This window comes from Trichomonas vaginalis, chromosome II (genome assembly GCF_026262505.1).
Source record: "Trichomonas vaginalis G3 chromosome II, whole genome shotgun sequence".
Lineage (NCBI taxonomy): Eukaryota > Parabasalia > Trichomonadida > Trichomonadidae > Trichomonas > Trichomonas vaginalis.
Genome location: NC_067204.1, coordinates 21,629,491 through 21,655,677, shown reverse-complemented (window position 1 = coordinate 21,655,677; position 26,187 = coordinate 21,629,491). Strand labels below are relative to the sequence as shown.

The 26,187-nt window shown below is 32.2% G+C and overlaps 11 protein-coding genes and 2 pseudogenes across 13 annotated transcripts, besides 2 other annotated features; 3 read left to right on the top strand and 10 right to left on the bottom strand.

Moving 5' to 3' along the window:
* Positions 1 to 129: 129 nt before the first annotated feature.
* Positions 130 to 163: a mobile genetic element.
* On the bottom strand, positions 164 to 2,190 carry TVAGG3_0586070 (regulation of choline O-acetyltransferase protein; the record flags this gene model as incomplete). Its single annotated transcript, XM_001314556.1, has 1 exon — positions 164 to 1,084. The coding sequence occupies one exon, from the start codon at positions 1,082 to 1,084 to the stop codon at positions 164 to 166; it is 921 nt and encodes a 306-aa protein (XP_001314585.1).
* A 1,537-nt stretch (positions 2,191 to 3,727) lies between these two features.
* TVAGG3_0586060 (glycine-rich protein family) lies at positions 3,728 to 4,123 on the top strand (the record flags this gene model as incomplete). Its single annotated transcript, XM_001314557.1, has 1 exon — positions 3,728 to 4,123. One exon carries the CDS (start codon positions 3,728 to 3,730, stop codon positions 4,121 to 4,123), a length of 396 nt encoding a protein of 131 aa, XP_001314586.1.
* Positions 4,124 to 4,342: 219 nt separating this feature from the next.
* Positions 4,343 to 4,831, bottom strand: TVAGG3_0586050 (regulation of choline O-acetyltransferase protein; the record flags this gene model as incomplete). Its single annotated transcript, XM_001314558.1, has 1 exon — positions 4,343 to 4,831. The coding sequence occupies one exon, from the start codon at positions 4,829 to 4,831 to the stop codon at positions 4,343 to 4,345; it is 489 nt and encodes a 162-aa protein (XP_001314587.1).
* A 3-nt stretch (positions 4,832 to 4,834) lies between these two features.
* Positions 4,835 to 5,161, bottom strand: TVAGG3_0586040 (regulation of choline O-acetyltransferase protein; the record flags this gene model as incomplete). The annotated part of the gene is made up of 1 exon (XM_001314559.1): positions 4,835 to 5,161. One exon carries the CDS (start codon positions 5,159 to 5,161, stop codon positions 4,835 to 4,837), a length of 327 nt encoding a protein of 108 aa, XP_001314588.1.
* Positions 5,162 to 5,667: 506 nt separating this feature from the next.
* TVAGG3_0586030 (regulation of choline O-acetyltransferase protein) lies at positions 5,668 to 7,503 on the bottom strand (the record flags this gene model as incomplete). Its single annotated transcript, XM_001314560.1, has 1 exon — positions 5,668 to 7,503. The coding sequence occupies one exon, from the start codon at positions 7,501 to 7,503 to the stop codon at positions 5,668 to 5,670; it is 1,836 nt and encodes a 611-aa protein (XP_001314589.1).
* Positions 7,504 to 8,214: 711 nt separating this feature from the next.
* Positions 8,215 to 10,059, bottom strand: TVAGG3_0586020 (regulation of choline O-acetyltransferase protein; the record flags this gene model as incomplete). Its single annotated transcript, XM_001314561.1, has 1 exon — positions 8,215 to 10,059. The coding sequence occupies one exon, from the start codon at positions 10,057 to 10,059 to the stop codon at positions 8,215 to 8,217; it is 1,845 nt and encodes a 614-aa protein (XP_001314590.1).
* A 1,113-nt stretch (positions 10,060 to 11,172) lies between these two features.
* Positions 11,173 to 12,417, bottom strand: TVAGG3_0586010 (regulation of choline O-acetyltransferase protein; the record flags this gene model as incomplete). Its single annotated transcript, XM_001314563.1, has 1 exon — positions 11,173 to 12,417. One exon carries the CDS (start codon positions 12,415 to 12,417, stop codon positions 11,173 to 11,175), a length of 1,245 nt encoding a protein of 414 aa, XP_001314592.1.
* A 1,090-nt stretch (positions 12,418 to 13,507) lies between these two features.
* TVAGG3_0586000 (regulation of choline O-acetyltransferase protein) lies at positions 13,508 to 14,692 on the bottom strand (the record flags this gene model as incomplete). Its single annotated transcript, XM_001314564.1, has 1 exon — positions 13,508 to 14,692. One exon carries the CDS (start codon positions 14,690 to 14,692, stop codon positions 13,508 to 13,510), a length of 1,185 nt encoding a protein of 394 aa, XP_001314593.1.
* Positions 14,693 to 14,806: 114 nt separating this feature from the next.
* Positions 14,807 to 15,286, bottom strand: TVAGG3_0585990 (regulation of choline O-acetyltransferase protein; the record flags this gene model as incomplete). The annotated part of the gene is made up of 1 exon (XM_001314565.1): positions 14,807 to 15,286. One exon carries the CDS (start codon positions 15,284 to 15,286, stop codon positions 14,807 to 14,809), a length of 480 nt encoding a protein of 159 aa, XP_001314594.1.
* A 433-nt stretch (positions 15,287 to 15,719) lies between these two features.
* On the bottom strand, positions 15,720 to 16,043 carry TVAGG3_0585980 (uncharacterized protein; the record flags this gene model as incomplete). The annotated part of the gene is made up of 1 exon (XM_001314566.1): positions 15,720 to 16,043. One exon carries the CDS (start codon positions 16,041 to 16,043, stop codon positions 15,720 to 15,722), a length of 324 nt encoding a protein of 107 aa, XP_001314595.1.
* Positions 16,044 to 16,589: 546 nt separating this feature from the next.
* On the bottom strand, positions 16,590 to 17,600 carry TVAGG3_0585970 (regulation of choline O-acetyltransferase protein; the record flags this gene model as incomplete). Its single annotated transcript, XM_001314567.1, has 1 exon — positions 16,590 to 17,600. The coding sequence occupies one exon, from the start codon at positions 17,598 to 17,600 to the stop codon at positions 16,590 to 16,592; it is 1,011 nt and encodes a 336-aa protein (XP_001314596.1).
* Positions 17,601 to 19,523: 1,923 nt separating this feature from the next.
* Positions 19,524 to 19,922, top strand: TVAGG3_0585960 (annotated as a pseudogene). Its single transcript has one exon. A coding segment is annotated over exon 1 (399 nt).
* A 932-nt stretch (positions 19,923 to 20,854) lies between these two features.
* Positions 20,855 to 26,187: part of a mobile genetic element that runs on past the window's edge.
* Positions 21,908 to 23,372, top strand: TVAGG3_0585950 (annotated as a pseudogene). Its single transcript has one exon. A coding segment is annotated over exon 1 (1,465 nt).

The window sequence follows — 26,187 nt, the reverse complement described above, 5'->3', positions numbered from 1 at the left end:
TCTATATGCCTATGAAAAGTACTCTCAAAACTAACTTTTTCCTAATTATAATTAAATCTAGAATATTGTATTATGCTTAGTATTATTTCATTTTTCTCATTCAATTTAGAATTTACAAATGTCAAAAAATTGAGAGCTGTCACTTTTGATGAATTTCTGTTTATTACACTTCTTGTTCGTTAGCGTTATCTTCATGATTTGATTTGCGTTTCAAGATAACGATAGTTACAACAACAATAATAACAATGACAACAGCAGCAGAAACTCCTCCTGCTACATATGGAACTATTGATTTGCCATCTTTCTCTGATGATGATTCAGTAGTATTAGTAGTAGTTGAATTTGCAGTATTTAAATATGGATCATCAAGTTGTTTGACACTCAAATCTGGATCGAATGGATCACGAACAAAATGCATATCGCTTAACTTTACAGATCTGCAAAATAGCTCTGGATCAACACATGTAACATTAATGTAAATCTCAATCTTTCCAGGAAGTTTAACCGTCATTGTTCGATTTGGATCATCTTTGGTGCACGTGATGTTTATTAAATTTCCATCATAATCTCCATAATCAGTCGTAATCAATGTGAAATTATCATATCTATTACAAATATAAGGATGACAGACCCCATCATTTGGAATCATTGCTTCTCCATCCTTGCATTTGACTGCTGGATATCTCACAGGAGCATAATCAAATTCTTTAAATCTCGAAAGATATGTGAAGTTTAATGGGTTATAAAATGTACCTGAATAAGATTGTGGAGCTTCAAGCTGAAGTAAATATCCGCCGTGTTTGAAATCGAATCCTACAAATGATGGATGGTTGTTGTTAGTATTTACAAAAACTGAATTTGAGTAATAAAGATATCGTTTTGGAAAAACAAGTTGAGGAGGACCAAGGGCAAAGTCTTTAATTGGCTTGCCACCAATTTGTGATTCTGGATTACCCCAAACTAATGGTCTTGCCATTGACCAATTGCAAATGTAATTTCCTGTATCTTGAAGAATCGCTATCGATGCATCTGTAAGTCGGCCAATAAAACTATTGTCGGTATTATAATCAAATTGTATATCCATTTCAAAAAAAAAACACTCTTCCTTTAAGAAAGTTATATGTTGTGCCTCTGAATCCATCATATTCTATTTCTATTCCTGATGGACAAGTCTGGTTGTCATCACCTTCAAATACATCAACACCATAGTGTTTCTGTGCAAATAAATGTGAATATGGAGCAATTAAAAAAATGAACTGTTTACTGTATTTTGTAAGTGAACAATAAACTTTTTCATACGGATATAGCTTTGTTGAATTTCTTGGATGATATCTTCCATAAATTGCGTTACAAGCTTTAAGAAATTCTTTCAAAAGGTTACCCATAAAATAATAATTAGTTTCAGATTCCCACATTGAAACTTCTGATGAAATTGCTGCTTGGTTCAAATATATAGTAGATGTAGTTGGTCTATTATATTCATTGTATGTGTCTGGACTTGCAAGTGAGCTATAACTATATACCGATCCTGGCGGAAATCTAATTACTTTAATAATTAATTCCATGTCATAGTCTTTGTTGGGAGAAGGGAGTACCTTAAGGAATTTTTCCTCAAATTCCTTTAAATTGTTGAGAGTTTTCGTAAAATTAGTTAAATTTAAATTTGAAATTAACATACTTTTGGTACAAGTAGCCTGTTTGCCCATATACTGTATAATTTGACCTTCCTCATAGCATGTTTTTGATTCCCGAAGCTCTCCAGTGACGTAACTCATGTTAAGTTTGATTCTGATGTTTTTCCATTCCTCATCTAGAACTTGACGTTGAGTATTTGAATATTCTGGAACAAATTTGGGTTCGGGAAATATCAGTCGACCTTCTTCGTTGAAATATGCTTCATCTGAACATCGAATTTTGTATAACAATGAAAAAAGCATTTGATATAAAATTTTTTCTGAAAAAATTTTATCGATTTTACAAATATGAATCGTATTTAAATATTATCTTTCATACACTATTTTAGATATATTAATGAACATTGAGGGCAAGTCGATTATAATTTGATCAGAATTAACCTTATTAAATATCTTTTCATAACTGATATTGAAAACATACCATCTTATATAATAAAATTATTTTACAATTATTTTGAGATTCATCATAAGCAAATAAAAATTTGAAATTTAAAAACGCTAAAATTATCTGTTAAAATGATAATATTTATGATAAGAATTAAATTATTAAACATTTTCAAGTATAAACTTTTAAATATTTAGATTTTTCAAAATATTAATTTTTTATTTCTTTAAATAATCAACTATATCCATAAAATTTTTTAATTCCGTAGAAATTATGACATTTTATTGATATGACAATTGAATAAAGATTATAGTGTCAAAGACTCAAGTTGTGTTGACAAGAATAGAAAGCATCACAACAACCAGAGAGTGATAATGACATTTATTATCAGTGAATTAAATATGAAGCTTAATGAGAATTTTTCTATAACAATAATATTATAATTTCACTAAAAATAGATTGATAATAATAAGCAAACATATTATAATCAATCCGATGAATGACTACTAATCTGAGAGATAGTTTTCTTCAGTATCGGGCGTTTGTGCTTCTGCCTGTTTCGTTTTATTAGGTTTGTCTGGTTTGTTTGTGTTTTCAATATTTTCGATATCATCGTTCTTGTGATCATAGACTTCTTCGTCGTCATTTTCTTCATTAGAGTGTTGTTTCTTACGAATGATGATTACAATAATGACAATAACTGCAATAATGATTATACCTAATATAACACATGGAACAACAATTTTGACAACTTTGCCTTTGCTCGATTTCGCGAATGAAATGCATCTCACTCAACTTCACTGTTCGACAAAATAACTCTGGATGAACACATGATATGTTTATGTATGAGCTAATGCTTGAAATAAATAACCTTAAAAAACTAATGCCTGAAATAAATAACCTTTAGCTAACATCAAAACAAATAAATATGGGAAATCCAAAATGAATCGGAATAGGCTTTTCATAATCATCAACATGTGAGTATATCACTTTTTCCGGTTTTTTTTTAGGTTTCCCAACGCCCATTTAACATCATCACTTCATTTTATGTTTTGATGATAAAGAATTATATTACAATATGAGCTATCTAAGAAAAACATTGGTAAACTCAATGTTACTCGGAATGGAAGTCGATTTACTTTTGGTTTTCCATGTGATAATTCTTCAGGTGATTGTACACCATATACAATTAAACTTGTTCATGGAGTGTACTTATTTGAAGCATGGGGTGCATCAGGAACGGCACAAAAACATCCTGATGGGCCAGTATTTCAAGGTTTAGGTGGATATTCATCAGGAATTCTTAAGGTTAATGAACCACTATTGACGATATATTTATATATAGGATCCCAAGCTTTGTTTAATTCCATCAAAGAATCAAGAGGAGAGGCATATATTGGTGGAGGTTCTTCTGATATTCGCCTGTATTCAAATCCCTCATTTGATTGGTTTGACCCTTTGTCTCTCCGCTCCCGAATTTTGATTTCAGGTGGGGTGGTGGGTCAGAATGGCCTGGTTCACAAGGAGGCCACGGTGGAGGATTAGAAGGAGGTGCTAGTAACAGAGATGCAAAAGGAGGAACACAAACAAGAGGTGGAATTGCATGTCATGATTTTTTGGGCATAAATGCACAGAAGGATTATTTGGTATGGCATCATATGTTCCAAATTCAACTGGTTTTGGTGGGATGGGAGGTAATGGATATTATAGTGGTGCTTCTATTGATTATGCAGGTGCTGGTGGTGGAGGAAGTTCATTTATTTCAGGATATGAAGGTTGTATTGCTCTTAATAGTGATGCAGACAACTCTCCAAATCCAAATAACTCTTCTATCCACTATTCAGGTAAATATTTTATTAATCCTATAATGATCCAAGGAAATAATTATATGCCTCTTTACACATCAGATTCTTATGGTATTGGAAATTTAGGACGATGTGTTATTCGAATTACAGTCCTATCCCATTTCATTTGTACCGATCAGCGTAATTATATTCTTGAATTAAATCTTGTTAAAATTTCTTTAGTTTTTATCGAAATGTAATATAAAAATATCATTTTTATTAATTATTTTTTAATCTTTCAGTTTTTCCTAATTACTGTAAGAAAATAGGATTTTCAAATGCAAATTTAATTTTCAGAAGTATTTTTAACTTTCTTATACATTTGCATTATATGATTTCCAAACATATATTTCCATTGGTTATATTTTTTTATACTCCTACTAATCAATATATATTATAACTTTTAAGGAATTTCTTATTCACTGGATTGCCATTCTTCGAATTCGTTCAAACCTTACTCCAAAATCTTGAATTGACATACCGATATTCAAATCTAAATAGAATCTGCTAGCTTTAATGTGTCCACTAGCTGTTCCAACTTCATCACCGCCATCTTCTATTTCGATGCCTGATGTACAATTATTATCATCGCCAACGAAGACATCAACACCATAATGTTTTTGCGCAAACAAATGCGAATAAGGGCCTGTGATAAATGAGAAATTCTTTCCATACTTTGATAATTTACAATAGTTTTGTTTTGTTGAATAAAAAAGGGTAGAATTTTTATGATGATAATTAGTAAACAATGCGCCTAATCCATGTGTTAATTCATGAAACATTAAATTGACATATGCACTTGTATTTGTTTCAAATTCTGATGCATATTTAGCTCGTTTAGCTTGATTGATAAGCACTTCTGAAAGAATTGGTCGGCGAAATTTATCTGTTTCCAAATAACCTGTCATGGCTTAAATAGAAGAATCGCTTGGATATCTCGTAATTTTAACTATATATTCTAGGTCATAATCTTTGTTTGGAATTGAAATAACTTTGAGGAATTTTTCTGCAAATTCTTTATGATCATTCATTATAATAGTGAGATTTATAATATCCTTACCAAGATCAATAATTTGGCCTACTTCATAACATGAGAGTGAATTATGGAGTTCACCTGTGATGTAACTGTAGTTTAACTTGATTCTGATGTTCTTCCATCCACTTTCGTCAAGATTTTGTCTCATATATTTCGGATCTGGAGCTGGTTCAACAGGATCTGGAAAAATAAGCTTTCCCATTAGAAAAATATTCATTGTTTAATGATTTCACATTCCAAAATCTGGTTTGTTTTATCAATTTTTTTTCAATACTCTTATGAATCGGTTTAACTATTTCAGTAATGACATGAAAACCAATATCAGCACTCATTCTTATAATTCTGACTATATATATCAATTTTCACTCTTTTAGTTATTTATATTCTTTTGATAGGAAAAATATTTATTTCCTCTCAACTTTTTCTATTTTTTTATTAATCTAAAGAACTAATGAAAAGAAATGTATTTGGCAAACATATACATTTTTAGTATGATTGTTCAATAAAAATTCTTAATGCAGAGATACTTTAAAAAAATGATATCAATAAAAGGGACCTTAGAGTATAAAAAATTGATAAACATCAGCAGTATTTATAATTTTCATTTCTCATTAAAATTAAACTAAACAATATCTTTACTAATGTTAGGGAAATTTTTTTGAACAACAATAATATGTAGGAACACAATGACTTTGTCTGTGATCAATTTTAGTCTGATAAGTAATTATCGCCTGAATTCGCATCTTGGTCTTCTTCGATTTCTTCTTGTTTAGATTTTCTGCCATGATCTGCAGTTTCGACATTATCAAATTCTTCTTGATCCCCGTGACTTGATCGGTATTTGAAGATAACAATGAATACGATAATAACGATGACAACAATAACTGTAATTCCGACAACTGTATATTGAGAAATGACTCTTGTAAGCCTTGCAGATTGTGATTCTGCATAAGGATCATTAAGTTGTGTGACACTCAAATCTGGATCGAAAGGATCACGAACGAAATGCATTTCTTGCAATTTAACTGTTCGGCAGAACAACTCTGGATCAATACATGTAATATTCTTGAAAAGATCAAAATATCCAGGAAGCTTAATTGTAAAATTCAAATTTGCATTCTCTTTTGTGCACGTTATATTTGTGAAATTTGCATCGATATCGCCATAATCTGGTGTAATCAATGTGAAATTATCGTATTTGTTACAAATATATTGATGACAAACTGAATCTCCTGGGATCATTGTTTCTCCATCTTTGCACATCATCGATAGATATTTGATTGGAAGATAATCATGGTCGGAATAAAACCCAACGTAAAATTTGTTTAATGGGTTGTAAAAATCAATCCCTTTGCAATATGCTGTTTTGCTTGATCCGCATATTGGTGCCTTATCACAAATTGTATATCCACCGTGTTTGAAGTCAAAACCTACATAGTCTGGACTTTCTTTATCCCATTCCATATTTCCTCTTGTTGGATAATAGTAATATTGTTTTGGAAAGACAATTTGTGGTGGCCCTAGTGCAAAGTCTTTGATTGGTTTTCCATCAATTTGCGTTTCTGGATTTCCCCAAACTATCGGTCTTGCCATTGACCAGTTGCATATGTAATTTCCTGTATCTTGAAGAAGAGCTATTGTTACATCTGTAATTCGCACCATCGAATTATGATCTACACGGAGATTATTTTCAATGGCTATATCTGTGTAAAATAATCTTCCCATAACATAGTTATTACTATATAGCGAGCGAGAGCCGTCATATTCTATTTCTATTCCTGGTGGACATGTTTTATTGTCGCCTTCAAATATATTAACACCATAATGTTTTTGTGCAAATAAATGTGAATAAGGACCAATCAAGAAATTGTATTGTCTTCCATACTTTGTGAGTGAACAATATGTTTCATTGACCGGATATAATTCAGTTGAATTCTTTGGATGATATCTTCCACTTATAATATTCAATGTATTAAAGAAACCATGCATCATTTCACCAACAAAATATGAAGAATCAGTATCCCAAATCGAAGGTTCTGTTGGTAATGAATCGTAGTCAATAATTAGTGTTGCTTGAGTAGTTCGTAAATATTCATTATATTTATCTCTACTAGACTTCACAGGTAATCCGAATCTTGGAGGATATCTTACAATCTTGATAATTAGTTCCATATCATAATCTTTGTTTGGAGAAGGAAGTACTTTAAGGAAACTCTCTTGAAATTCCTTGAAGTGATTAAGAGTTTTTGTAAAATTCGTTAAATCAGTATTAGGAAGGGTTGACTTTTTATCGCATTTAATTTCATGGCCATAATAATCAATAATTTGTCCTTCATCATAGCAGGAGTACTGTTCTCGAAGCTCCCCTGTAACGTAACTCATGTTAAGCTTGATTCTGATGTTTTTCCATTCATCATCTAGAGTCTGGCGATGAATATTTGTATACTCTGGAACCATCTCAGGTTCTGGAAATATCCATTGACATTTTTCGTTGAAAAATGCTTCTTCCTGTGACTTTGAACTGAAAAACAATGATAAAAACATTTGACAAAAATTTTACCTTGAAAGTCATTGTGTTGAATCGGACTTAAATGTTGATGTTGATACACTATGTTGGACATTATATATTACTTTGAGGGCAAGACGATTGTATTTTGATCAGTATTAACCTTAATTTTGGAATTTCATATATTTTCATTAAATGTGATGAACTTCCATAGGTAATCGCTTCTATTCATTTTTAAGGTATGACGTAAGAAAATACGATTTCGGAATTTCGGAATTTTAGAATTTACTCATAAATAGTTGAAAAATAATGATATTATAAATTTTGTTAATTTTTATGACTGTTATTTCCTAAATCAATAGGTAATTTATTCCGAAATTTTGCATTTCTCTATAAATATCAAATTGCGCAAGAATATAATCTATTACCAGTAGATTTCAAGTAATTTTTTAATATAGAATGCAATGAAAAAAACAAAAAGAATAATGATAATCATAAAACTTGAATTAGAGTTAAGCTAAGCATTAGGTTATGAATCCAATAAGTGTATGGGTATAATTGGAAAATTTAAGGCAATATGTTTTTGGAGCCTTACATTATTAGAAGCTGATCGTTAATTATTAAAAGATAATGCGTTAATATACCTTTTTACTAAAAAGTATCCGTAAATTATATATATTGCAATACAACAAACCATTAGAAAAAACAATTTCTTATCATTCAAATTGATCATTAACAATAGATGTTTTCTAATCTGAGAGATAGTTTTCTTCAGTATTAGGTGTTGGGGCTTCTGCCTGTTTCGTTTTATTAGGTTTGTCTGGTTTGTTTGTGTTTTCAATATTTTCGATATCATCGTTCTTGTGATCATAGACTTCTTCGTCGTCATTTTCTTCATTAGAGTGTTGTTTCTTACGAATGATGATTACAATAATGACAATAACTGCAATAATGATTATACCTAATATAACACATGGAACAACAATTTTGACAACTTTGCCTTTGTTCGATTTCTCGTATGGATCATCAAGTTGTGTTACACTCAAGTCTGGATCAAATGGATCACGAACAAAATGCATCTCACTCAACTTCACTGTTCGACAGAACAACTCTGGATGAACGCAAGTAAGGTTCTCGTATTTGTTCTTATAGTTAGAATTTCGGACTATAATTGTTTCATTTGGATTATCTCTCGTGCATGTAATATTAGTTTCAGACCCGTTGATATCTTCGAATTCTGGAGTGATAAGTGTAAAACTATCATATTTGTCGCAGATATACTTTCGGCAGCCGCCAACACCCGGAATTATTGCTTCACCTTCTTTACATGATTCAAAGGGCATTTTAACCAATGCATAATCAAAAATATCATAGCCTGCAAGATATTTTAAATTCAATGGATTGTAAAATTCCTTGTTAGAACATAATTTTGCCCAATAGCCATCACAGCTGGAATCATATGGCGAACCCAAATTCATCCCAGTATATTTATAATCAAATCCAATACTATCACCTAATTTTCCTTGGGCAAGATATAGTTCGGGAAAGACAAGTTGTGGAGGTCCAAGGGCAAAGTCTTTAATTGGTTCACCTCCAATTTGTGACTCTCTATTACCCCAAACTAATGGTTTTGCCATTGACCAATTGCAAATGTAATTTCCTGTATCTTGAAGGATTGCAATTGTGGCAGCTGTAATTCGCTCAACTATTGCAGTTTCTTGTTGAACTGACATTCCGATATTTAAATCTGTAAAAAATCTATTAGCTTTGATATGGCTACCATCTGATCCAATATCTTCAAAACCATCTTCAAGTTCAATTCCAGATGAGCAATTCTTATCATCTCCAACAAATACATCAACACCGTAATGCTTTTGAGCAAATAGATGTGAATAAGGGCCTGTGAGAAATGTGTAATTTTTACCATATTTTGATAGTGTGCATCTTTGTTGTTTTGTGGAATAATAGAGAGTAGAATTTCTATGATGATAATATGAATGAATCGCACCTAAAGCATGTGTAAATTCATGAAACATTATGTTAATAAATGTGCTTCTGTTCGTTTCAAATTGAGAAACATATTTCACAAGGTGATCTTGATTAATCAGCACTTGGGAAAGAATTAGACGATGTAAATTATCGGTTTCAAGGTAACCTGCTCTGGCAGCAACGGAAGAACCTTTTGGATATCTATTAATTTTAACTATATATTTTAGATCATAATCTTTGTTTGGAGTTGGAATAACTTTCAGGAATTTTTCTGCGAATTCTTTAAGATTGTTCATTGTAATAGTGAGATTTGTCATATTGAAATTTAATAGGGCCATTTCTTTTGTACATGTAACACTTTGAGTTGAAGTGACTTTAACAACTTGGCCTTCTTCATAGCAAGAAAGTGGATCTCGAAGTTCACCTGTGATATAACTGTAGTTTAGCTTAATTCTAATGTTCTTCCACCCACTTTCGTCAAGATTTCTTCTAGTTCCTTTTGGATAAGTTTCGACTTCAATTGGATCAGGGAATATAAGTTGTCCATCATCTGTAAAATATGCATTATCAAGCGATTTAACAGACAGAATCAACCCAAAAAGCATTATTTGGCACTTCTGTTTCTTTTTTTCTCAAAAAAATTATTTCAATAATAGAATTGAATTGAATCGAGCTTTAATATTCCGGTGCACATAAGTGTGCTAATTTAAATACATTATTAAAAATGATCAAATTTTCATCAACTGTAATATTTATAAATCGGATATATAAATATTTATTTCTTTTATTATTTACATTAGTTTTAATAGGAAATTATCAATATTACACTTTTTTCTTAAAATTTCGGAAATGTTGATCTCAAGAACGGTGAAAAATAAATGAGTATTGTTGAACACATTCATTATGAAGCTTATATCAATTAAAAATAAGTATTTGCATTTCATTAGATTGTTATCGGTTCCGTTTCAGAGTGAAATTTTAATAGTTATAAATGTTACTATGTAAAAAATAAAAAAATAGTTAAAAGGCATCTTGAAAAGAAATATTTAAATAAATTTTTACAAAAAGTTTACTATGTGAATGTTTTCAACTAATATAATTGTATAATTGATTATTTTTAATCTGATAAGTAATTATCGCCTGAATTCGCATCTTGTACTTCTTCGATTTCTTCTTGTTTAGTTTGATTAAATTTATTGGATCTTCTGACTCGATCTGCAGTTTCGACATTATCAAATTTTTCTTGATCCCCGTGACTTGATCGGTATTTGAAGATAACTATGAATACAATAATAATGATGACAAAGATGACTGTAATTCCAACAACTGTATATTGAGAAATGACTCTTGTAAGCCTTGCAGATTGTGATTCTGCATAAGGATCATCAAGCTGTGTGACACTCAAATCTGGATCGAAAGGATCACGAACGAAATGCATCTCTTGTAATTTAACTGTTCTACAAAACAACTCTGGGTCAATGCAAGTAATATTTTTGTAAACATCAAGATATTCAGGTAGTTTGATTGTAAAATTTTTACCTGCATTCTCTTTTGTACATGTAATATTTGTGAAATTTGCATCGATATCGCCATAATTTGGTGTAATCAATGTGAAATTATCGTATTTGTTGCAAATATATTGATGGCAAACTGAATCACCTGGAATCATTGCTTCTCCATCTTTGCATTTCATAAAAGGTAGCCTAATTTGAATATAATCATAAGTATACCATGAGCTTATAAATGAACGGTTTAATGGGTTGTAAAATTCTTTTGCAATAGTCTTCCCAATAACCTGTGCATGATGATGGTGCATTAGATGAGATTGTGTATCCTCCATGTTTAAAATCAAAACCAACATATTGGGGAGAATCTTTATCTAAAGTAATTGCAGTTGTATCGGAATAATAGAAATATTGTTTTGGAAAGACAAGTTGTGGAGGACCCAGTGCTAAGTCTTTGATTGGTTTTCCACCAATTTGCGTTTCTGGATTTCCCCAAACTAATGGTTGTGCCATTGACCAGTTGCATAAATAATTTTCTGTATCTTGAATAATAGCCATTGTTGCATCCGTCAGTCGTTCAATATAATTTCCGCTTGCACGAAGATAAAGTTGAATGCTCAACTCTGTGTAAAACAATCTTCCACGAATATAGTTATTATATGTTCCGCGAGTACCATCATATTCAATTTCTATTCCTGATGGACATGTTGAATTATCGCCTTCAAATACATCAACTCCATAATGTTTTTGTGCAAATAAATGTGAGTAAGGTGCTATCAGGAAATTGAACTGTCTGCCATATTTGATTAATGAGCAATATGTTTCATTGTCTTTATATGGTTTTGTTGAATTCTTTGGATGATATCTTCCGTGAATTGCATCCAATATTTTATTGAATTCACGCATTATATTGCCCATATATTCTCCTGATTCTGTTTCCCACATTGATGGCTGAGATGGAAGTCCAAGGTGATTGAAATTCATTGTGGCTTTAGTAGTTCTTTGATACTCATTATAAGTATCTGGATTTACTCGAAGAAAACTTTCAATATAAGGATATCTAATAATTTTGATAATTAGCTCCAAATCATAGTCTTTGTTCGGCGAAGGAAGTACTTTCAGGAACTTTTCTTCAAAATTCTTGAAATTATTAAGTGTTATTGTAAAACTCGTTAAATTTGTATTAGAAAGTATCATATCTTTTTCACATGTAATATTTTTATTATAAAATTTGAGAATTTGTCCTTCTTCATAGCATGCATTTGGATCTCGAAGTTCTCCAGTGACGTAGCTCATGTTAAGTTTGATTCTGATGTTTTTCCATTCCTCATCTAGAACTTGGCGATTAGTGTTTGAATACTCAGGAACAAATTTAGGCTTCGGAAATGTTAATCCACCTTCCTTGTTGAAATGAACTCCGTCCTGAGACTTTGTACTGAAAAACAATGAAAAAAACATTTGTCAAAAATACTTCTGAAATCCTCTTTGCATTTTTTCGGATTTGAATCGGATCTCAACATTAGTATATATATGTAATCATATTTATATAGTTCTAAAATTTAAGAGATATTTGATTGTATTTCGATCAGTTTTAACCTTATTATATCATTTCAGATCTATTTTCATTAAATATCTGACCGACCTACATCAAAAATTATTTTGTTATGATTTTCATATTTAACGCAAATAAATACGATTTCGGATTTTAAAATCTAGAATTATCAAATAAAAATACTAAAACACATTATAAATATGACTTTTTAATAGATGTGATCAACAGTTACCTCTAAATTAAAAGAAAATTATGGACGATAATTTTATAATCTTTATAATTTCAAATCTCACTGCAACATTGTAAAGTTTTCTTACATATTTAAAGATAGTGTTTACCAATAATCCAATAAAAATCAAAAATCATAAAACAATAACAAAAAAATGCAATAAAAACTGAATAACTATTGAAATTTTATCAAGTTATAATTTCAATTGATAAAATTATGTAAAATATATTCGAAAATAAATATACAGCACATATTTTGACAAAAATTTGATTCTTCATTGAAAGATCCATCATGAACTTATGGATGAATATCATCTAGAAGATTTTCTTGATTTTAATAATAGAAATGATAGTGTTGATAGCTTTCATGATGTTTCAACTAATAACAGAAGTGAAGATAATTTTATTAAAATTCATGTCTTTAGAGTTAGAAGATGGATCTTCCTGTTTGGATTCAATAATTATTTGGTCCTTATTTTTGTACCTCTTTCTCATATGTATTATCGAGTTATGTAACACTCATATTTGGATCTACAAGATCACAAAAAAAAATCATGTAATTTCACCGTACTACAAATAAGCTCTGGATGGATACATGCGAATAATTAACTATAATTGATTCGAATGATCGTATAATAGGTATACTATTTCATGTGGATTTAAATGATCCAATGCCCATCATACTTAAAAAAATATTTAAATTATTAATATTAGATCGTTTAAATTTTCAGAAAATAACAAATTCTGATAACGCCCATTCACGAAAGGTTAAACTTCATCATCTTTGAGGTTGTTGATACTTTCATCTTCACTGATATCTGTATTTGACTTTCGTTTCTTGATGATAAAAATAATAACAATGACAATAATAGCAATAACAATAACGCCGCAAACAACACATGGAACAATGATCTTGATTTTGTTGTTAGATTTAGATTTAGAATCTGATTCAGAATCTGATGTTGTATTTGTGTTTGCATCTGTTTTAGTACTTGATTCACCATATGGATCATCGAGTTGTGTAACACTTATATCTGGATCGAATGGATCTCTTACAAAATGCATTTCATGCAATTTAACTGTTCTACAAAACAATTCTGGATGAACACATGTGATATTTCTAACAGCATCTGAATAGGACGAGGCTAGAACTGTTATGTTTTTGTTTGGATCATCTTTTGTGCATGTAATATTAGTTTGATTTCCATTAGCATCTTTGAGATTTGGTGTTATCAATGTGAAACTATCATATCTATCGCAGATATATTTCCTACAAATTCCATCGCCTGGATACATTGCCATACCATTTTCACATGAAGACCAAGGAAATCTGAATAAATTGTACTCAAATACTGCGTATTTTGAGATAAACTTTTTATTCAACGGATTGTAATAATCTTTACCTTTGCAATATTCCGCCCATTCACCATCACAATTGCTTGGAGTTGAAATATCTCCAAATGCAATTCCTCCATATTTAAAATTAAATCCCGTAAAATCTGGATCCGATTCCATCAATACATAACTTGTCTTTTCTTTTAGATATTGTTTTGGAAATACTAATTGTGGAGATCCAAGTGCAAAGTCTTTGATTGGTTTGCCTCCAATTTGGGATTCTGGATTGCCCCAAACTAATGGTTGTGCCATTGACCAATTGCACAAATAGTGTCCTGTATCTTGAAACAGTGCCATTGTAGCATCAGTTATGCGTTCAAAATGTAGTCCAGGATTTTGAACGAATGCAGAAGCCAGAATATCTGTAAAGAACTTAGTGCTTTTAAGAATTGAACCGGATTGTTCAATGCCAGATGGACATGTATTGTCATCACCAACAAATTCATCAATACCATAATTTTTTCGTGCAAAAAGATGTGAATATGGTCCAATCAAAAAACTAAATCTCTTTCCATTTTTCGTCAATGAGCAATAGTTGTATTTATCGGGATAGAACATTGTTGAATTTTTGTGATGATACTTAGGATATGTTGCCCCAAGAGCATGTACACTTTGGGAAAATAGTTCAACAATGAAATCACTAGTTTTTGTTTCAAATTCTGAAACATATTTTTAAATTTTGGCAGGATTAATCTTTATATCAGATTTTAATGGTCTTCTTAATTTGTCGTATTCTAATATATTTGCATCAGCTATAGTAGAAGAAGAAGATTTGTATTGAGGTAATTTGATAATATATTCAAAATCATAATCTTTATTAGGTGTTGGAATAACTTTGAGGAAATTTTCGAGGAATGTTTTCAGATTGTTCATTGTAATAGTAAAGTTAGTGAGATCCATATTTGAAACAACTTTGTTTTTGTCACAAGCAATAGTTTCTGAGCCAACTTGTATCTGTTGATCTTCTTCATAGCATGTTTGAGGATCACGAAGATTTCCTGTAATATAATCGTAGTTTAACTTGATTCTAATGTTCTTCCAATCTGGATCATCAAAATTATATCTTTCTTGAATCGTCTTGATATTAGAAAGAACACTATTGGATGATCTACGTTCATCATATCTTGTTAAGTTTATATGTTTCAAAGACATAATAGATAAAATAAGTTCAAAAAACATTGTAAAAATTTTTCTAAATGAATCTCATTTGAATTCAAATGAATCGGATTTTTGCTACATTACTATGAACATGGATGGTGTTGTAAAAATGTATTTTTGAGCTGATCAGAATAACCTTATCGTATTGATGATGCATCGTTTTATTTATTATAAATCGCAGTTAAGGATAATGTATGGTTTCGTATTTCTTATTCATTTCCGTCTGAAACTTTTGAATTTATCATAATTTCTAAAATAAGATATATTTAAATTTATGTTTAATAACATAAATACATGATTTTTACTCATATTTCATTGCCAAAATTTTAAAAATTCTAAATATCTTAGATAAACATAAGATTATATTGTTTTAAATAAGTTTAAATATAAAAAAAGACTAAACATAATGAATAAATTGGTTATAATTCTAATCTGATAAGAAGTTATCAGCTGAATCGGGTGCTAGACCTGTTTCAATATCACCTTTTCTTGCTGATTTATTAGACCTATTAGGATCTTCGGCATTGTTGCCATAGTCATTATCTTCATTTGATTTTCGTTTCTTGATGATAAAAATAGTAACAATAACAATGATAGCAATAATAAGAACACCACAAACAACACATGGAACAATGATCTTGATTTTGTTGTTAGAATTAGATTTAGAATCTGATTCAGAATCTGATGTTGTATTTGTCTCTTCTTTCGTGCTAGATTCCAAATATGGATCATCGAGTTGTGTAACACTCATATTTGGATCGAATGGATCTCGAACAAAATGCATATCACTCAACTTCACTGATCTGCAAAACAATTCTGGATGAACACATGTGACATTTATATAATCATCCATATATCCAGGAAGTTTCAGTGTAATTGTCTTATTTGGATCGTCTTTTGTGCATGTAATATTAGTGAAATTTCCTTCAATATCACCATATTCAGGTGTAATCAATGTGAAACTATCGTATTTATCACATATGTATGGATGACAAATTCCCTCGCCAGGAAGCATTGCTTCGCCCTTTGGACATTCAGATGATGGGTATCTAATATTTGCGTAATTAAATATATCAGAAGAAGAGATTGTTGGTAAGTTTAACGGATTGTAGTATTGTTTTGCATCACAATATTTTTTCCATACTGTGTTTGAATTACAATTTGGAGCATTTATGGAAAATGGTATTCCTGAATGCTTGAAATCAAATCCTACATACTCTGGATCTTTTCTGTTAAATACATTCTGTCCAGGTTTAGCATTATATAGATATCCTTTTGGATAAACAAGTTGAGGAGGTCAAAGAGCAAAGTCTTTAATTGGTTGGCCTCCAATTTGAGATTCTCGATTGCCCCAAACTAATGGTTGAGCCATTGACCAGTTGCAAATGTAATTTCCTGTATCTTGAATAATAGCAATTGCTGCATCTGTTAGTCGAATTAGTGGGCCCGTTCCGATATTTATTTCACCAAAGAAAGTTAATCCTTTAAGATGGAAATCTTTTGTACCTTTTCCGCCACCATCTTTTATTTCAATTCCTGATGGACATGTTTTATCATCACCAACAAATTCATCAACACCATAATGTTTTTGTGCAAAAAGATGTGAATATGGAGATATTTGGAACTTGAATTCTTTTCCATACTTAGTCAATGAGCAATACATTTGATCTCGTTTATAAAAATCCTTTGAATTTCTTGGATGGTACAATCCTTGTAATGCATATAGTGAATGTGTGAATTCATGAATCAAAGTGTTCATATAACTACTTGATTCTGTTTCAAATATTGATAGCTCAGATAGTACTCCTAATGCATTCAGCCATATAGTTCCTGATGTTGGTCTCCAATATTCATCAAAAGTCTCGGGTCTTGCTTGTGCAACTACTCTAGATGTGCTAGGAAAGTAAATTATTCTCACAGTTAGTTCCATATCATAATCTTTAGTTGGCGTAGGGAGAACTTTAAGAAATCGTTCTGCAAAATCCTTTAAGTTGTGTATCATGATTGTTAAATTTGTATAATCATGACTTGAAAATATCGTACTTTTATTACATTCAAGATTTTCATTTGCATCCTGAAATTCGATGATTTGACCTTCCTCATAGCACATTGATGGGTCTCGAACTTCACATGTAATATAACTCATGTTAAGCTTGATTCGGATGTTTTTCCATTCATCATCAAGTGTTTGACGTGTGAGATTTGAATATTCTGGAATAAGAACTGGGTCTGGGAAGATGATACGACCTTCTTCATCAAATCGGAGACGTTCTTCTGACTTGATAAAATAGAATAAAATAAAAAACATTCTGTTATAAAAAATTATTTGACAAAAATTATCAAAATTGCCAAGTTGAATCGGATTTGAATGTTGACATTAACAGATTATATCAGTCTCATTAATAATGTTTGTGATAAAAATGCTCACATTTGATCAGAATTAACCTTATTGATAATTTTATGTTTCTGATTTCATAAAATGGTTATTTTAATATCAAGATACATTATATTCTTATTTTTCGGATAAGATGTAACTAAATAATATATTGAAAACAAAGATCTTATGCTGTATTGAATATGGTGTTATCATACTTAAATGTCATATCTTTAAAATACTTTGGTAAATATTATTTCCCTAAAATTTGAGAAAAAGAATCGACAATTGAATAAAGTGTTATTAGCATAAATTGCTAAATTACAAAACATATTGAGTAGCATTTGAGTATTATTGATTGCCGTCATGTCCCTAGATAATACACTTTGAGAAAAAGTTTTTGAGATAACACAAAAGACTGTCAACAATTCGTGTCATTAAAAAAAAGGTAGTGGGGCTTCCAGGCGCGTTGCGCCCTCTAGCCCTGAAGATGTTTAGTATAAATGAAGTTTTTATTCGGAGGGCTTCCAGGCGCGTTGCGCCCTCTAGCCCCGAAGATGTTTAGTATAAATGAAGTTTATATTCGGAGGGCTTCCAGGCGCGTTGCGCCCTCTAGCCCATAAAAAATTTCTGAGGACGAGCCAGCCGTTGACTTTTTTGTAGAGCACTCAAAATAGTATAACTTTGTCCGGACAAGTAAGGATCTATCATCGCTACAGGAAAAGTTACAGGCGTTCCAAGGAAGTATACTTTGAGAAGCCTTTTTCCCCTTATAGAATGAGATAGGATGGTATTTACAAAACTGACAACACTTTGACCGAGTAGTTTTTTGTGCTGAACAAAAAGTGTCATATAAACATCTGTCAAAAACCCTTTTTAACTTCACTTAAAATGCACGTAAGCTACGTAAGAATATACGTAAGAGGAAGGGAGCATTGAAACATCCAATAGTAAAACTGACACCACAACAACAGTTGCAACAACAAATGATGAATGACCCCACTATGTTGCAACAAATGTCAAGCAACCCTATGCTTTTAAACGAGTTATTGGTGCACAGAGTGGAGGTTAAGAGCGGCACTTTTAGCGAAAATGGCAGGCTATGGTGGAGCTGCAGACGGAACGGCTTATAAACCTCAAAGTCAAATGAATTTGAGTTCACTCAAAAATCAAATAACAGATGTCAAAAAGTCAAACATAGACATACAGAAACAAATAAGTGAAAACGAAAAGAAACTAGAATATGACAGACACACAAAGAAACTCAATGAGTTAAACGTAGAGAAAAAGAAGAAGAAGAACAACTGAAAGAACTAAGTACAGAGGAATATGCGAAAAAGTGTCAGAAAAAGCAGCAGAAGTAGCAAAAATGGAACAAGATGTTATAAATTTGAAAAACCAAACTACTCAATATAAAGTACTGAAAGATGAAGAGATAAAACAAAAAACCATGAAGACATATATGGATAGCGATGAGTATAAAAAGAAGTTGAAGCAAATGTAAAGGCAGAAAAACTTTTAAGTTGCAAAACCAAACCGTACAGTATGAAAACTTAGCACAAGAAAGTAAAAATAACGACGCAGCCATGCAAAAGGCAATGAAAAGCGCAGAATATATAAAAGCTAATAATGACTGTTAATGCCCAAGCCAACGCTAAAGCAGCCCAACTTATAGGGTCAATAAGGACAAAAATACAAGCGGATGAAGACAGTTCAAATGAAGCTTTAATGAATGCTGACTTTAAGAATGCCTTCGAAGCTCTTTCATAGTAAGTGAAACTAGTGAACGACTTCTCATCTGGAAAGAAACTGAAGTCTGAAGGTTTCGACAACGAGTTAAGAGAAGTAGCACAAAATATGACGAAAATAACAGATGCAGCAACGAGACAGGCAGTTCAAAGTGCCTATGACGCGTGTAGAGCAACTGTTGTGGAAAGTCAAGAAAAAGAGTTACAACAGCACAAAACAGACCTAGTAAATGCTTTCTTAAAAACGAAAAGTCAGGTAGACATTATGCTGCAGATGGAACATATGTGCCAGCTGGTGGAACTTAATACCACCAAACCCTCCAAGAGAAGCACCTGCACCAGGACTACCTAAAACATTTACATCGTCACATGGACACAGACACAGGCATGCACCAAAACCAACACAACAACCAACAGTTCAAAATCCAGCACCACAACAACAACCAAAACCAACAGTTCAAAATCCAGCACAGCAACCAACAGTTCAAAACCCTGCACAGCAACAACAACCAACACAGCAACAACAACCACCTCCACAACCAGCACAGCAACCAACATTCAAAACCCTGCACAACAACAACCACAAAACAGAGCAAGGACATAAAAGAAAAACAAAATTCTTAAATCTTAAGGAAGATTATGTTACCCAGATACTCTTGACTTTAGTGGACAGATATAAAGAAGCTATTAGAAAGTTCAAGGAAGGAAATACTGACCCGAACCTATTTAGCTTTATGGCTCAGCATAAAATCGGATATAATCTCAAACCTGAAAATACAAGCTCGCTAAGGATATGATTTAATAGCATATCATCCAAATGACATGAATGAATTTATCCGAGATATTTGTGTGTCAGAGCTAAATGATAATTCAACTCTCTTCATGAAATGCGTAAAAAATAGAGACGGAACGAAAGAAGAAAGGTTTATGAGTCCGGATGACTTAGATAGGGACTTGTTAAAAACGGGCTCGGAATATATGAAATTCCAGCAGATGAGGTACAAGAACTAACAGGAAGAAGTTCATACAACCAGACATGGAAGAAATAGTTCAGCAACAACAGCTAGAAGAGCTCGGAAAACGAACAAGTCCCTCCTGTGAAACTAACTTCACAGAACTAGAATGAAGAGATGAACAGCCGAAAAATCTTGACCCTCAACAAGTGTATGAGGTGAATATGGAATCTTTCCAAGAGTCTAAGAAAATTCGGCTGACATAGTAGAAGAATATCGAAAAATGTTCGCCGACATACAAAAGACTCCAACATCAGATGAAAATATTCAGCATAGAATGGAAGTACTGAAAGAAACTGTACGCAAATGCAATAATCCTTTTTACTTACGACCATATAACGTTCAATCTTTGGCTGAACTCGGTGAAAATAAAAGGTTTAATTTCAACAAAACATATAGAAATGAAACATTGTTTAAAGTTCATTCAGAACCTAACCAATATGGAACAAAACCTACTTTTGTTTCTGCAGACTTATGAACTACAATGAGATGGGGTCAAGCATAATCCGGATAGGTGGTTCATAAACTTACAACCTCAATTCCAAGAAGTTGTAGACGCAATGGAAGTGAATGGTGAACCAGTATAGCTGGTATTTTCAGCGCGGCTTTAATGCCATTGAAGATATGAAAGATGCAGATATTTTGGCCAGTATGAAATGAACATGGCTGATGAAATATAACACCTGACTCTAGAACATTTATCTCAAAGAACTACACAGAACCATAGAGATGTATATTTGGTGAAGAGTTTAGAAAGAAAGTTAGGGAGAGAGAAGGAAGAGAACCTATTGTACATGACCTTGCAAACGAAAGTTTGCAAAATGTCATAAAAACTTACTTTGCAGACAATGAACCGAGAATGGATAATATTAAGAAAACTCAAAGGACAGTACATAATGTTAGTATTGAAAAACATGTTCCTTGACAAAATAAAACCAACTACAGAAATAAATGACGCAAGACTGAAACATTGGGTAAAAGCTTTCCCATTCACAAAAGATATTATTGGTAACATGGAAAGAAAACCAGAATGGCTACAAAAACATATATTTGGAAACGAGCTTATTCCATATGGACAAGCTCTGTTTGAAGAGCTTGAACCGGAAACTCAGGAAAGAGTCAGCAAACAATACGCGAAGACTCAAATACAAACTATGACGAAATCTTTCTAGGATATAGGTTACCTGAGATGGGCGACCAGAGCCCAAAGGCAAAAAGGACATGGGAAATTTACAACATACTAGGTGAACATGAGGCAAAGATGCAACAACTTGAAGCAGAGGGCAAGTTACCAAAAGCGACACCAAAGAAGAAGAGTAGAACAAAGTGAAAGTAGTGAAGAAGTAACTTCATCTAGTGAAAGTAGTGCAATGAAGGAAAAAGAAGAGTTAAAAACTCAGTCAGAAGAAAGTAAAGCTTGGGTCGAGTGGGTTCTATTATGATATATAAATCCAACTATTCTATATTTTACCCATATGAAATGTACGCCGCTCAGAATATAACGCCAACAGTTTTGGATGCCATGAACGAAATGTTTCCGAATGGTATAACGAATGCGACAATGCCATTAGAAGGTCAGAAATAGTTCCTGAACTTACGAATATACAACTGCTGTTTCTTATGGAAACGTAGGTGAGTTTGGAGAAGGTTCTTCAACAACAGTAGATATTGCTTGCGACAGGTTTCATATTATTTCTATTGACAACTCATTCTTATACGTGGAACAAGACATTGAAATAAAACCCTCTGCCAAGTTGTCTGACAAGAAAGGTTGCAATGGAATTTTCTATGTCGGATACCAATATGCTCCAGAAGTTTTCATGGGATATAAGATATATTCTAACTCTGACTTAGTTCAAACAGTAACATGGGCAAACTATGAATGGTTCGCCTTGAGAAACTCAGTCAACCACAAGCTAGAGAACAAACAGACCAGTATGCAAATATTAGAAAATAAGAAGACTTGACCCTAACGCCAGGAGTTTATGTTGACCTTTCTGGACAAACTGCAGCAGCAGTAACCAAAGTAAAACTGAAACTTAGAGTTCCTTTGTCATCTTTCTCATCTTTAGGTTCTTAAGATACTTGCAAACTGGGCAGGAAAAATTTCTATCGAACTTACTCCAAGCAAAAATAACTTAGTCATTGCACCAACACAAGACCCATTCACTCTTACAGACGTAAAGGGAACAAATAAAACGTCATTCGCCGAATTTTGCAAAGACAAAGTTGACTTAGACTTTGGTTTCTCAAACCTCAACACTGAAGTAAACTATTATTTCAATGCTGCTGGAGATGCTTGGGACCCAGTTAAGTTCACATGCGAACAGTTTGAATGCAAGAGAATAGAAAGCAGACTTGCCGTTTATATGTTGGACCCAGATATTTCAAATGCTTTAGCTGCCAAATATATTGCAGTTCCACTTATGTTCCTATACACCAATATACTGTCAAAGACTTTGCAGGTGAAGTTGGAAACCAAAATCCAGGAGCCGAAGGTGCAAGAACAGATATTGCTTTAACAACTGCAATGAAACATGCAGATACTATGTTTGTACTGTTCAGACGAACTATAAATGACTATTCTTGTTTCTACAACCCTGGTATTAAATATCATATAAACATAGATGGCAAATATTATCCAGAGAAGAATATTCTACAGTTGAGGATATGAGTCATACAACTTGACATTAGATGCTATGAACTTTAACAACAACTTCACAACAACCATTACCTGAAATGCAAAGTTCTATTATGCCATATGTGAAAGTATGGACTCATACAGGAGGTCAAAAAACTCAATATACAAATGGAGACCGTTCAAACTTTTGGCTTGCATTCCATTTGCTGACTCAGAAGACTTTATGGGTGGTATTTCAACTGTTGGTACAGTTCAAATACAATATACTGGTGACAGAGACGGTCCAGATGAATTGAAAGCAAAGAAGTTTACAAAACCAATAGCACTTTTCACGGAAGATGCTCTTTTGAAGATTCGTTCGATGAAACCTGCTGGGGCTCCTCAGATTGGCATAACGACAGCTTCCATCGAGCAGATTTTGGCAGCAGGTCAGTAAGTTGTTCTTGAACTGACTTCTCTCCGTCAAATATTGACAGTACGCCAGTTTTTACATAATATTGTATTATAAACTTTCCTTTAGTAATATCTGTAAGTTTTGAAGTTATATTTTTGTCTGCTTCAAGAACTTTCACCATTTCAGTTATACCAACTTTCTTTGCTTTATGAAAATATTTAGGTTCAGCAAAGACTGCTATTCTATAACATTTTCCATTGTTTGTGTAAAGAACTATTCTGTCAATGTATTTGTATTGTTGTGAGTAAAACTTTGTTCTGCTTCAATTCAATAAGATATCCGAATACGTCCATCTTTTTATTCTAAGTAAAATGTCATTTCCGAAAATAGAAGCGTAAGTGTTTCAAAAGGTTTAATGGCGGTGGCAGATGTGAAGTTAAATTCACCAACTCAAACAAACAGTCAAAGTGTTGTTGTCAATGTCAAAGACAGAGATGTTGAAGTGGGGAAACCATACGAAGACGAAGATGGTATAACAATGTTTCCTGTAAAAGAACCAACATATCCTGAAGTTAGCAGAGACTTAAGTTCTGTTGCAGATATTCGAAACGACTACCAACAACTGAAAGACAAACTTCAAACTCAGGAGAAGATTTGTCAAGCTTTAAGTATAATGTTAAACTTGGTCGAACACAACCCTGTAAAAGTGAACTCATATGTCATTGCACCTCATGAAGTTTTGAAAGAACTATTGAAACTTTTGACAGAGGCAGACGATATAAACATCAAAGAAATAGAACCCGACATTAGTTGCTGTGGTGTTTCATATAATGCCATTGACAAGATATACGTTATGAAAGGAGGTGAAACGTTGAACTTAAATATGTTTCCCAGACGTTATAAAAATATTTGACGACCACAACATTTCATTAAAATTTATTTGCTAAGTAAATGGCAGAAGACATAATGTTTATACTATTACGACTAAAAACCTGAGTCATATAATTCTATAACAACAAACTTACAAAGTCCTCAAGGACGGTATTGTAAACTAACCTTAAACACAATGACGACTAAAGCCTGTTTTGCTCTTTTGACACCAGAAGACTTTATTGTTGTGAATGGTAAAAATACTCCTTTGAAGATACTTACTCAGATATACCACCAACAGGTTTTGTTGACTTATTTAATACTTTAAGTACGGGTGTAACATGTGCTGCAACTAGAGCAGGTTCATTATGTTTGGATGTCGACTGAGTTTACTATTAATGATATGAGCTATAATACAAAACTTATATCTGGTTTTTACTACCAACAGTTTCTATACAGGAAAAGGTGTCATACAAGGAATGTCTATTCCATTTACATTAAGCACACCAATCTTATATATTGTTTCAAACTTAGGTTCAAAGTGTTATTCGAATGTCGACAGAAACTATTATGACCAAAAGATACTTATGCGTATAAACAATACTTTCTCTGCTGGTTTGCCTATTGTTCATTCGAATGCAGAATTTTCAACCTTAGTGAACTCAAACACTTTGGCAAGTATAACGTTGACATTAGTTGACGCAAACTTTGTTCCTGTAAAACTTTTATGTCCTATGTATTGTCAATGACGCAGAAAGTTTCGAATTGGAAGATGCAACTGTGAAAGTATTGTATTACAAGAACAACTTCAACAACAAATAGCTCAAGAACAACAAATGCAACAAATGGAACAACAAAGTCAAGAATAAAAAAATATTATTTTTTTTTATTTTTATAAAAATGTACAGAATAGATGTTTCAGATTATCTCTCAAGCATTCAGAAATATGTGTCCATTTAGAGATTATAACAAAGCAGTCGAGAATTTGAAACGTTTAGTCATTTATGTTGACTCTGCCCCAGAATGTTATGTTATGAAGAATGGGATGTTGTCTTTAACAAACCAAGAGCAACAATAGTGTCTGAACAAGAATGTAGACAGAAACTTAAGAAAATAAAAGTCGTACAAGTTGGCATGAAGATGTTAGATGCTTGGGATATCTTATTGTCAAAGTTAGAAGATTTTTCAGTTCAGGTATAAAGTTTTATACACCTTCTCCAAACTTCTATTCTATCTTCACTGGATATAAATATGAACAAGTAGAATGGAAAGAAAATATTATAGAAGCTTGGTTAGACCATGTCAAAGAAATTTATGCAATGGAAACGAAAAGGTTTATGAGTATATCTTATGTTGGTTTGCAAACATCTTACAACATCCAAGTGCTAAAAATGAAACTGCTCTCATTATAATTGGAAAACAAGGAACAGGTAAAATACTTTCTTTACAGATATCTTATGCAAACTGTTAGAAGGTTATTCGAACCCTAATATGACAAACTTAGAAAACATCTGTGGCAAGTTTAACTCCTCAATAGAGAATATGAAACTTATAATTTGCAATGAACTTCAAAGTATAGATACAACAAAAGTTTTAAACTCAGATGCTTTGAAGAGTCTTAAACAGACAAAGTTGGAGTTGTTGAAAGAAAATATAAAGACCAAAGAGTTTGTGAAAATGTTGCAAACTTCATTATGGTTTCAAACAATGCTGTTCCGATGAAGTTAGAAAGTTCTGACAGAAGATATGTAGTTGTCAGAACGTCAGAAGCTCATATGCAAGATACAGAATATTTTGACGACTTAGACAAAACTTTGACATCTGACTTTTACAACCACTTTTCTCATATTTCATG